Here is a 12,974-nt window from a genome sequence, read left to right as displayed (position 1 = left end):
ACTTGGTCTCCACACTGCAGTGGTCACTCCTACCAATACTGTCATGGACCGATACATTTACAACCAGTAGATTGATGAGGACAAGATCAACTAGGCTCTTCCTACTTGGGCAGCACGGTAGCACAGTAGTTGGCACTATTGCTTCACAGCGCCAGGGTCCCAGGTTCGATTACCGGCTTGGGTCACTATCTGTGCAGAGTCTGCACATTCTCCCCGTGTCAGTGTGGGTTTCCTCCGGGTGTTCCGGTTTCCTCCCACAAGTCCTGAAAGATGTGCTGTTGGGTAATTTGGACTGTCTGAATTCTCCCTCTGTGTACCCAAACAGGCGCCGGAGTGTGGCGACTAGGGATTTTTCATAGTAACTTCATTGCTGTGTTATTATAAGCCTACTTGTGACAATAAAGGTTATTATTATTCCCTATTCAGCTGCCGCAGACCCAGTCTAGCAGCTATTACCTTTTGGACTTGGCCAACTTAGTCAGTAGTGTTGCTCCATTGTACTCTCCCATCCAGAGTGCATTCTGTGTCATTGCTACCCTCAGTGCTTTGTCTTTGTGGTGCTCAACATTGGAGAGCATTGAGTTGGCAACTGATGGTTGAGGGGACATGGACGGTGGTAACCAACGTGAGGGTTCCTTGCCCATGTTTGACCTGATGCCATGAGACTTCATGGGGTCTGGAGTCAATATTAAGACTACCAGGGCAACTGACTGTATACCATTGCACTACCTTCTCTGGGTCTGTCCTTTCGGTGCGACAGAACGTAGCCAGAGATTGTGATGGTGATGCCTGGGGCATTGTACGGTATTATTCAGTAAGCATGCCTGTTGAGTTATTACTTGACTAATTGTTGGTCCGCTCTCTCAATTTTGGCACAAGGATCAACAGGGGTTGGGTGTGCCGTTGCCGTTTCTGATGCCGAGGTCGATGCTAGGTTATTTGTCCAGTTTTTTGTTCCTATTAGCTGTTTGATGCAATTGAGTGCATAAGAGTAAACAGCATCGTTGTCTGGAGTCACATGTAGGCCAGACCAGGTAAGGATGGATTACAGATTTCCTTCCCAGAAGGGCATTAGTGAACCAGATGGGTTTTTACACCAGCTGCCATGACCAGATTTGAACCTGTATCCGCAGGGCATTATCCTGGGCCTCTGGATTAATTATCAGTCCAGTGACAAACTACACCATCACCCCCTACTAAGATTTTTTTTTTTAAATTTTAGAGTACCCAATTATTCTTTTTCCCAATTAAGGGACAATTTAGCTTGGCCAATCCACCTAACCTGCACATCTTTGGGTTGTGGGAGTGAAACCCCGCCTACAAGGGGAGAATGTGCAAACTCCACACGGACAGTGACCCAGAGCCAGGATTCGACCCAGAGCCAGGATTCGAACCCGGGTCCTCAGCGCTGCAGTCCCAGTGCTAACCACTGCGCCACCGTGCTGCCCTCACCTCCTACTAAGATGCAGAGCAAAATAACCTACTCTGCCCAACAACAATTTTGGCCCTAAACTCTCAAGAGCACCTTTTGTTACACCATTTGACTTATTTTCTCAATGCAGAAAATAGATCCCCATAACCCTGTCTGAAAATTAGTACTGGACTAAATTAACATCATTTTACTCTGGGGTAAGAACTAGGTCGGGATCTCCCAAGCTAATTTCATAGATGATGCTTACTGCATCAAACAGGATGCTTCCATCTGTATATTTTTTCTGAATTTGAGCACATACTGGAGATGAAAAGCCAGTTTATATTCCACCACATCTAGTTCTATGGTACATGGAAGACATTTGTATACAACGTTTCGCAACCTCTGTCCCAAAGCGTTTCAGGGATTAAGAAAATTTAAATATTAACTATTCCAGATGTTATACTTGGTATGGTAACCAGTTATTTCTGATGTAATTCCTTTATGGATGATTTCGCATCACTCCACTACCACAAGTGACTAAATGCTCTCTCCAGAAAGAGTACAAGGGCATAATTCTGTAATTGTCCTACTGAACATTGATCCAAAAATCAAATCCATGATACAAAAACTGTCTTTTCACCATTAGACTTGACAAAAACCTTGCTGATTGTTATGTAAAAGAAACCAAGAAGTTGCTGCCCCTTGGGGCTAAATTACTAACAAATGTGCAAATGTGTCTCGACCGCGTCATCCACTTCGAAAAATAACACTCACATTGTAACTTTCTTTCCTTTTTTGAAAAAAGATACTGTCGGAGTCTGCCGTTTATCTCACTAAGACATCTGAGTCCGTTTCAGATTGTTTAGATGTCCAACTAATATGCTTGGATAAACAGTAAGTATTGCAGCACATTTAAATTTCAACTTGCCATTACAAATTTTAAAAAGACCGAAGCTACTTAATTTCTGTTGCAATGTTCTAGAAAATCCAATTTATACGTGTGTCTGTGTGTGTGTATAGTCCTATCCATTTTATCAGTTTGCAAGCCTTATTTTCTTCCAATATCTGAGGCAACCTGATCTCACTTCTCAGCCAATGATCCTAGCCTGACGTACACGAGGTCATTATGCAAAAGTTATCCAAAAATCTGATTTCCTCAGGAGGTTACACAAAAGAATTGGACTGGATTTGTTGGCATTTTCTGTTTACTGTTACAATATATATAAATGAACATCGCACACACCTGTAAAAGAATACATCAACTTTTGTGTGGTGCAAAGGTGGTTAGTGCACAATATGGCAGTTTTTTATTGAATGCCAATGCACGCTCCCTCAGTGAGCATGGCCACCAATGGGCAATGTGACTATGGTGATTAGACCCTCAATTGATTTCTGAACACAGAACTGAAATGTTGAACCTAGTTGGGATTGCTACCAGGCTAATTTAGTGGAATTGTAAATATTACAAAGGAAGGGCATCACTGCGGCAGTGGTCAGCACTGCTGCCTCGTGGCGCCAAGAACCCGGGTTCGATCCCGGCCCCGGGTCACTGTCCGTGTGGAGTTTGCACATTCACCCCGTATCTGCGTGGGTCTGACCCCCCAACCCAAAAAGATGTGCAGTGGAGGTGAATTGGCCATGCTAAATTGATCCTTAATTGGAAAAAATAAAGAATTGGGTACTCTAAATGTATATCACAAAGGCAATTTTTTGTGCAAACCAGTTAATTTTGTGTGCTTCCCATGATTCATTGCCTCAACTTATTCCACCACTGCTAATATTGTTAAGTAGTGGCTACTAAATGAAATGCAACTTTGGTAGGTTGAAATATATAACCATACGACTGATTGTTTGTTTTTTTTCACCCCTCAAATAGTGCTACTGATGAAATTTCACCTTCCAACCATTACCATCAAATCCTAGTGACGACATTGACAAATGATTAACATTCTGTGTACACTTCCACCACTATACACATGAAGCTAGGTCTAATTGGATAGCGGCACAGACATGAGGGGGCTGAATGCCCTTCAGTTCTTTTCCAAAACTGTCGACTTCATGCTACTGCACAATCTCACATTTTGCTTGTTTTTTTTAGGTTAAGAGTTAAGCACATAGACACAAGACCATTTGAACGAAAGCAAGCTGAAAATATCAGCTCTGGTTTGAGTGAGTATTTGTTAATGAAACATGCAACTTTCAGAGCTACATTTCTCAATGGGAAAAGCATTATTTTTAAGCACGGTTAATATATGGTTGATTATTGCTGCACACCAGTGGTCTGAAATAATGGAACAAATACTTGTGTAGGTATTCTACGGCTAAGTGAACTGTAACTCCTCTTTCGTATAGTGATGTGTTAAGCTGCTGCAACTACTCACCCATGTGAGCTTTAACAAGAAAAAACTAAAACACAAAAATTGAAGGGATGCAGTCATGTTCAAACAGAATTGCTACAATAAAGTATTTACAGTAGATATTTCAGCAATGCAAAGAGGATATGTTAGACTAGGATCATGGCACCTTGGGGGCCACATGTCTGTCTGTGTGTGTCTCTTCGGCTGGGCAGCTGGTTTCTGGGGAAAACCGCTTGTGGTCATCTGAGATTAGGGCGATTTTACTTTTAGACACGTGATACCGTTTTGGCAGCATTTGGGTTGAGCCACCAGTAATGACAGTGCTTCATTAGTCTTTTGACAGTAGACATTAATTTTTTTAAAATTTAGAGTACCCAATTCATTTTTGTCCAATTAAGGGGCAATTTAGCGTGGCCAATCCACCTAGCCTGCGCATCCTTGGGTTGTGGGGGCGAAACCCGCGCGAATACGGGGAGAATGTGCAAACTCCACACAGACAGTGACCCAGAGCCGGGATTGAACCTGGGACCTCGGCGCCGTGAGGCAGCAGGGCTAACCCTCCGCGCCACCATGCTGCCCTTAACAGTAGACATTAATAAACCCCTATTCTTGAATCCCGCGCAGTGGCATAAACGTCATTGCAAATTGGAAAATTTGCTCCCTGGCGATAAAATGACCAAGAGTTTGCTGAATAACACATCTCAAAAAAATCAGAAAAAAGTTTGCCTTTTGTGAGCTGAAAGGTATCCTCTTGAACTCTTTGGATCTTTAAAAGCCTTTCCTCCAGTATGTATCTCTGTTTAGGCTAGGAAATTGATGGCTTTTCATATGTCACCACAAGGATTAATTTGGTTTCAAACATGAACTAGTTATTCGCAAAGCACAGCGGTTAGACTGTTGCTTCTTTGTGCCAGGGACCTGGATTCAATTCCCGGCTTGGGTCTCTGTCTGTGCGGAGTCTGCACGTTCTCCTTGTGTCTGCGTAGGTTTCCTCCGGGCGCTCCAGTTTCCTCCCACAAGTCCCCAAAGACGTGCTGTTAAGTGAATTGGGCATTCTGAATTCTCCCTCAGTGTACCCGAATAGGCACCGAGATGTGGCAACTAGGGGATTTTCACAGTACTTCATTAGTATTAATGTAAGCCTACTTGTGACACTAATAAAAATTATTATTATTATTCCCCACAGCAATAAACAGTGATAAGGCTATGGTGAGCTGGGATGGGATTAAAGAAGGCTCCAACTGCTCATGGGTTCTTTTGAATTCTCCCTACTTCGTTTCTTCCCCTCTTTGTTGGGGAGTGGACCAAAAAGGAATGGGTTCATATTAAAAAAACCAGATGTCAAATTGCACATCAAACTCAGACCAAGAGATGGTTCTATAGGATCAACATGAAAAAAATGACAGCGCTAAAGCTATGTATTTATATCCATCTGCATGAATGGGACAGCATTCCTAATGTAGGGACATAATGTGTGGAGTTGTCCAGGGGCAAGTTTAGAATTTATCATGAGCATAATAACTTGAGCCCGCTTTGTTCTTTGTTATTAATTTTTAGAATATTTTGCATTGTTATTTTCTCTGCTCTGATTTATATCAATTTTTATTTCCCTTTTTAAAAAAAAAAGTACACAAGGAAGACTCGACTCATGAAGAAGCAGTGGAAGAATTGACTTACAGGAAGGCACTTCGAATTGCCCTGAATATTCTAACAAGCCACGACTGCCGCACCACTCAAATGACTTTGAAAGAACCAGAAATGGCAAAGACTCAAACTTTAGCTTCAAAAAAGCTTAGAAAGAGCTCCTGTGTTCACAATTCAAATGGAACAACAAGTACACCGAAACAAAATGGATTCTATTTGCTTCGAGGACAAGAGACTGTGTGCACTCGACAAAGTAGCAGGATAGCATCTTGTATCAAAAAAACACCAGAGGCTGAACGAGGGAAAAAGCCATCCAGGACATGCACATTAACCCAAAGTTCAACTAAAACGAAAAAGCCTGCTGGCAAGGAAGAAAAACGAAAAGTGGGAAGACCAAGGAAAAATCTTGAGCCCCAGGCAGACAGTCCAAATGACAGTCTCTCTCAGTGTGAACACTCATTGCGACGTGTGAAACAGACAGCTGCTGAAGCACAGGGTTATCGGGGTGAAGAGAGGTTGCAAGAAGTGGAAAGGTCTCCATTCCAAAGGTGTGATTCTGCAATTTCTGCAGGGAGGAAAGATCAAAATGGAAACGTTAAAAAGATTCATCTGAGGTCGAGGATTATTTGCAAATCTGCCTGCAAAGAAATTATCAATTCTTCTGACCAAGCCAATTGTCCATCTCAGGACATTGGGCCACCTGACGCTCCTTCTAGCTTTTTAAAATCAACTCTGAAATGTAGGACTAGTGACAACATTGGGTTACGAGAGTGCTCTCAATTTGTAGGCAGTCCGAGCAATGTTCAGTTAGAACTGAAAGGTGGTTTAGGCCAAAGTGAAATGGTGGAAGAACATAGAAGGAGAAAAGGGAGAAAGTGTACAGAACCTATGGAGTGCCTTCACACCAATACAACTTCTGCTGATTTGGATATTGATGTAAAATCAACCAACCAGCCAAATGTAGGTAGTCTAGAGGAGACCAGGAGTCCAAGGCATGTAAAAGGTTCTGTAGTTAGGTTGCCTCCAGATGAACAAGTGCGCTCTACTAACGGACATAAAAGAAGTATTTCAGACAATCCTCAAACATTTTGTCCTACCAACACCCCACTAAATAAACCAGAAGCATTCCCTCCTTCAAAAATTCGGAAGGATGAGGGAGCTTCAGAGATCCAAACTTTATCCACTGCAGAGCCAGAAACTCATCTTGAATTACCATTATTTGAAATTGATGAAATAGGTAAGGATTATCTCTTTCTTTCTATAGGGATAACTTCCATATTTGCACTACAATTAGTAATATCAAAACTTGTTTGAATATTCTAAAAGGAACACGAGTATGAATTGGAAATGTCTCTCTGATTTACTTTCTGAACTGAAAAAAATTGCATTAGGCGTTGTGGTGATCTGCATTTTAAGAATATTAAAATTGCTTTTTTAAGGCCTATATATATACCCAATAGACAATAAAGCTTGTCTATCATAAGGAGTTATTCAGGTCGGAGTCTGAGAATATTACCGAGAATTTCTAGGCAGCACTGAGCTGCTAAAAATGATTTGAGCTTGTGACCTTTTGGATGTTAGTTTTTTTTTCTACTTCAGGTAATACTTCTATTTCTTTTTACTCAATCTATTATTTGTGTGCTGGTGTTTTGCTAGAACAATGCAAAACCAAGTGCCCTGCACACTCCTGAGTATTCCTTTGAGGGGCATAGACAGAGTGGATAGTCAGAGACTTTTTCCCAGGATAGAGGGGTCAATTACTAGGGGGCATAGGTTTACGGTGCGAGGGGCAAGGTTTAGAGGAGATGTACGAGGCAAGTTTTTTTTTTTTTTTTTTTTTTTTACACACGGTAGTGGGTGCCTGGAACTCGCTGCCGGAGGAGGTGGTGGCAGCAGGGACGATAGTGACGTTTAAGGGGCATCTTGACAAATACATGAATAGGATGGGAATAGAGGGATACGGACCCAGGAAGTGTAGAAGATTGTAGTTTAGACGGGCAGCCTGGTCGGCGCAGGCTTGGAGGGCCGAAGGGCCTGTTCCTGCGCTGTACTTTTCTTTATTCTTTGTCTCAAATATTGATAAATCTTTCCTTTAAAATATGTTATGATTCGAAACACGACCACTCCCTATGATAAAGCATTCCATGCTCTTGCCATTTGTATGTAAAGACGGTTTTCATATTCTCTCTCAATTGGCTTAAATTGATGAGTCCTTGCCACTTATTCCCAAACAACAGCAATAGATTTCCTCTATTAAAATTTAAGAAAATCTCAGTAAATACTCTGATGCCCTCTGCTCTTCTGGAAATAGTTCACGATCTCAAGAGTTTTCTCTTAAGTAGAGTGTCTCGATCCTGGCTTTATCTTGATAAGTTATGACTGCTGTACTGTAACTGTATTTTATTGTTGTCATGTACAAATTTTGTTTTTCTTGATCCTTGTGCTCCATGCCCTTATTTCTAAGACTCAAAACATTGTCTATTTTTAATGACTTTATCTACTTGCACTTCAAAGAATTAGGTTTTTTCATCCAAGGTATTCCTCTTCTACATCTCCCCTTTGACTCTATGCTCCCATTTCTTGTTTCCCTCCCAAACTGCATCACTAGCATCCACTTCTTGCCTGTTATTCCACTGTCTTTTGTCCTCCAGAGGTATTTTTGCAGTCTTCCTTGCCCTTTATCACGGCCTTTACACTTGTACCTCCTGCAAAATTTGACTGTTGTGCTTCCTAAATCAAAATCAAAATAATTTGAAACACCAGCACTGAGCCCAAGCTATATCATTTGCATCTTTTCTTCAACCCAAACAACATCTATGAATATTAACCTTTGGTTTCCTTGCCATCAACCACGCTTCTGCATTTATTTTTCTATCATATGTCTGGATTTTCTATCATAGCCAGACTCCTGTGAGCCACTTTATCAAATGCCTTGTGAAAATCCACTTTTTCTACTGTATGCATTTGTATAATCTGGACAGTTACTTCATCAAAAAAGTCCAGTAAGTGCAAACTTGGCTTTCCTTTAACAAATCCATGCAGCCCCCAGTTATGCAAGGCAACTCCCAGATGTTCACCACTTTGACTCTCGTCAAGAATTGCAAGAGCCCATAGTAGATGTAAAATTACTGGTCTGTCGTTATCTGATTTTTCATAAACACATTATAACTTGTCTCTAGTTCCTGGCACAACTTGCATATTTGAGAATTGGAAAAATGTGGTTTGAACCTTCAGGATGTTCTGTCTGAGTCCTTTCAATAGTTTTGAATGCATTCCATTATCTTGCCCACTGAGTTCTGCTTTTTAAATATTTAATTTTTTCTTCTGTAGTTACCTCAGATAATTTTTTGTGTTTTACTCTAGTGCGCCTACATTTCCAACATCTTGCTGGAATATTGGCACAAAGTAGTTATTCGCATTTGGAGTATTGCGTGCAATTCTGGTCGCCGCATTTACGGAAGGATGTGGAAGCATTGGAAAGGGTGCAGCGGAGATTTACCAGAATGTTGCCTGGTATGGAGGGAAGATCTTCTGAGGGAAGGCTGAGGGACTTGAGGCTGTTTTAGTTAGAGAGAAGGTTAAGAGGTGACTTAATTGACGCATACAAGATGATCAGAGGATTAGATGGGGTGGACAGTGAAAGCCTTTTTCCTCAGATGGTGGTGTCTAGCATGAGGGGACAAAGCTTTAAATTGAGGGGAGATAGATATAGGACAGATGTCAGAGGTAGGTTCTTTACTCAGAGCGTAGTAAGGGCGTTGAATGCCCTGCCTGCAACAGTAGTGGACTCGCCAACACTAAGGGCATTCAAATGGTCATTGGATAGACATATGGACAAAGAACAAAGAAATGTTGATGTGGTGTATATGGATTTCAGCAAAGCGTTTGATAAGGTTCCCCACGGTAGGCTATTGCAAAAAATACGGAGGCTGGGGATTGAGGGTGATTTAGAGATGTGGATCAGAAATTGGCGAGCTGAAAGAAGACAGAGGGTGGTGGTTGATGGGAAATGTTCAGAATGGAGTACAGTCACAAGTGGAGTACCACAAGGATCTGTTCTGGGGCCGTTGCTGTTTGTCATTTTTATCAATGACCTAGAGGAAGGCGCAGAAGGGTGGGTGAGTAAATTTGCAGACGATACTAAAGTCGGTGGTGTTGTCGATAGTGTGGAAGGATGTAGCAGGTTACAGAAGGATATAGATAAGCTGCAGAGCTGGGCTGAGAGGTGGCAAATGGAGTTTAATGTAGAGAAGTGTGAGGTGATTCACTTTGGAAGGAATAACAGGAATGCGGAATATTTGGCTAATGGTAAAGTTCTTGAAAGTGTGGATGAGCAGAGGGATCTAGGTGTCCATGTACATAGATCCCTGAAAGTTGCCACCCAGGTTGATAGGGTTGTGAAGAAGGCCTATGGAGTGTTGGCCTTTATTGGTAGAGGGATTGAGTTCCGGAGTCGGGAGGTCATGTTGCAGCTGTACAGAACTCTTGGTACGGCCGCATTTGGAGTATTGCGTACAGTTCTGGTCACCGCATTATAGGAAGGACGTGGAGGCTTTGGAGCGGGTGCAAAGGAGATTTACCAGGATGTTGCCTGGTATGGAGGGAAAATCTTATGAGGAAAGGCTGATGGACTTGAGGTTGTTTTCGTTGGAGAGAAGAAGGTTAAGAGGAGACTTAATAGAGGCATACAAAATGATCAGGGGGTTGGATAGGGTGGACAGTGAGAGCCTTCTCCCGCGGATGGATATGGCTGGCACGAGGGGACATAACTTTAAACTGAGGGGTAATAGATATAGGACAGAGGTCAGAGGTAGGTTCTTTACGCAAAGAGTAGTGAGGCCGTGGAATGCCCTACCTGCTACAGTAGTGAACTCGCCAACATTGAGGGCATTTAAAAGTTTATTGGATAAACATATGGATGATAATGGCATAGTGTAGGTTAGATGGCTTTTGTTTCGGTGCAACATCGTGGGCCGAAGGGCCTGTACTGCGCTGTATTGTTCTATGTTCTATGTCACAGGAACAGGCCCTTCGGCCCTCCAACCCCATATTCCCTACCTGCCCGACTAAACTACAATCTTCTGCACTTCCTGGGTCCGTATCCCTCTGTTCCCATCCTATTCCCATCCTATTCATGTATTTGTCAAGATGCCCCTTAAATGTCACTATCGTCCCTGCTTCCACCACCACCTCCGGTAGCGAGTTCCAGGCACCCACTACCCTCTGTGTAAAAAAAACTTGCCTCGTACGTCTCCTCTAAACCTTGCCCCTCGCACCGTAAACCTATGCCCCCTAGTAATTGACCCCTCTACCCTGGGGAAAAGCCTCTGACTATCCACTCTGTCTATGCCCCTCATAATTTTGTAGACCTCGATCAGGTCGCCCCTCAACCTCCGTCATTCCAGTGAGAACAAACCGAGTTTATTCAACCGCTCCTCATAGCTAATGCCCTCCATCCCAGGCAACATTCTGGTAAATCTCTTCTGCACCCTCTCTAAAGCCTCCACATCCTTCTGGTAGTGTGGCGACCAGAATTGAACACTATACTCCGTGTGGCCTAACAAAGGTTCTATACAGCTGCAACATGACTTGCCAATTCTTATACTCAATTCCCCGGCCAATGAAGGCAAGCATGCCGTATGCCTTCTTGACTAGCTTCTCCACCTGTGTTGCCCCTTTCAGTGACCTGTGGACCTGTACACCTGGATCTCTCTGACTTTCAATACTCTTGAGGGTTCTACCATTCACTGTATATTCCCTACCTGCATTAGACCTTCCAAAATGCATTACCTCACATTTGTCCGGATTAAACTCCCATCTGCCATCTCTCCGCCCAAGTCTCCAAACAATCTAAATCCTGCTGTATCCTCTGACAGTCCTCATCGCTATCCGCAATTCCACCAACCTTTGTGTCGCCTGCAAACTTACTAATCAGACCAGTTACATTTTCCTCCAAATCATTTATATATACTACAAACAGCAACAGTCCCAGCACTGATCCCTGCGGAACACCACTGGTCACAGCCCTCCAATTAGAAAAGCATCCTTCCATTGCTACTCTCTGCCTTCGATGACCTAGCCAGTTCTGTATCCAACTTGCCAGCTCACCCCTGATCCTGTGTGACTTCACCTTTTGTACTAGTCTACCATGAAGGACCTTGTCAAAGGCCTTACTGAAGTCCATATAGACAACATCCACTGCCCTACCTGCATCAATCATCTTTGTGACCTCCTCGAAAAACTCTATCAAGTTAGTGAGACACAATCTCCCCTTCACAAAACCATGCTGCCTCTCACTAATACGTCCATTTGCTTCCAAATGGGAGTAGATCCTGTCTCGAAGAATTCTCTCCAGTAATTTCCCTACCACTGAAGTAAGGCTCACCGGCCTGTAGTTCCCTGGATTATCCTTGCTACCCTTCTTAAACAGAGGAACAACATTTAGCTATTCTCCAGTCCTCCGGGACATCACCTGAAGACAGTAAGGATCGAAAGATTTCTGTCAAGGCCCCAGTAATTTCCTCTCCAGCCTCCTTCAGTATTCTGGGGTAGATCCCATCAGGCCCTGGGGACTTATCTACCTTAATATTTTTTAAGACGCCCAACACCTCGTCTTTTTGGATCTCAATGTGACCCAGGCTATCTACACACCCTTCTCCAGACTCAACATCTACCAATTCCTTCTCTTTGGTGAATAATGATGTAAAGTATTCATTTAGTACCTCGCCCATTTCCTCTGGCTCCACACATAGATTCCCTTGCCTATCCTTCAGTGGACCAACCCTTTCCCTGGCTACCCTCTTGATTTTATGTTCGTGTAAAAAGCCTTGGGATTGTCCTTGACCCTTTTTGCCAATGACTTTTCGTGACCCCTTCTAGCCCTCCTGACTCCTTGCTTAAGTTCCTTTCTACTTTCCTTATATTCCACGCAGGCTTTGTCTGTTCCCAGCCTTTTAGCCCTGACAAATGCCTCCTTTTTCTTTTTGACGAGGCCTACAATAGCTCTCGTTATCCAAGGTTCCTGAAAATTGCCGTATTTATCCTTCTTCCTCACGGGAACATGCCGGTCCTGAATTCCTTTCAACTGACACTTGAAAGCCTCCCACATGTCAGATGTTGATTTGCCCTCAAACATCCGCCCCCAATCTAGGTTCTTCAGTTCCCGCCTAATATTGTTCTAATTAGCCTTCCCCCAATTTAGCACATTCACCCTTGGACCACTCTTATCCTTGTCCACCAGCACTTTAAAACTTACTGAATTGTGGTCACTGTTCCCGAAATGCTCCCCTACTGAAACTTCTACCACCTGGCCGGGCTCATTCCCCAATACCAGGTCCAGTACCGCCCGTTCCCTAGTTGGACTGTCTACATATTGTTTGAAGAAGCCCTCCTGGATGCTCCTTACAAACTCTGCCCCGTCTAAGCCCCTGGCACTAAGTGAGTCCCAGTCAATATTGGGGAAGTTGAAGTCTCCCATCACCACAACCCTGTTGTTTTTACTCTTTTCCCAAATCTGTCTACCTATCTGCTCCTCTATCTCCCGCTGGCTGTTGGGAGGC

General features: G+C 43.2%; 1 protein-coding gene across 5 annotated transcripts in view; it reads left to right on the top strand.

Moving 5' to 3' along the window:
* Nucleotides 1-12,974, top strand: part of LOC140394943 (PWWP domain-containing DNA repair factor 3B-like) — an 82,041-nt gene that overhangs the window by 44,037 nt on the left and 25,030 nt on the right. For all 5 annotated transcript variants that reach the window (XM_072482154.1, XM_072482155.1, XM_072482153.1 and 2 more), the window contains exons 3-5: nt 2,220-2,308; nt 3,513-3,583; nt 5,399-6,652. In XM_072482154.1, coding sequence (XP_072338255.1) covers nt 2,220-2,308; nt 3,513-3,583; nt 5,399-6,652 — 1,414 coding nt within the window. The remainder of the gene's footprint in view (nt 1-2,219; nt 2,309-3,512; nt 3,584-5,398; nt 6,653-12,974) is intronic.

Source organism: Scyliorhinus torazame, chromosome 18 (assembly GCF_047496885.1).
Source record: "Scyliorhinus torazame isolate Kashiwa2021f chromosome 18, sScyTor2.1, whole genome shotgun sequence".
Taxonomy (NCBI): domain Eukaryota; kingdom Metazoa; phylum Chordata; class Chondrichthyes; order Carcharhiniformes; family Scyliorhinidae; genus Scyliorhinus; species Scyliorhinus torazame.
Note: the sequence above shows the minus strand (reverse complement) of the source record. Positions and strands in the feature narration are given on the sequence as shown.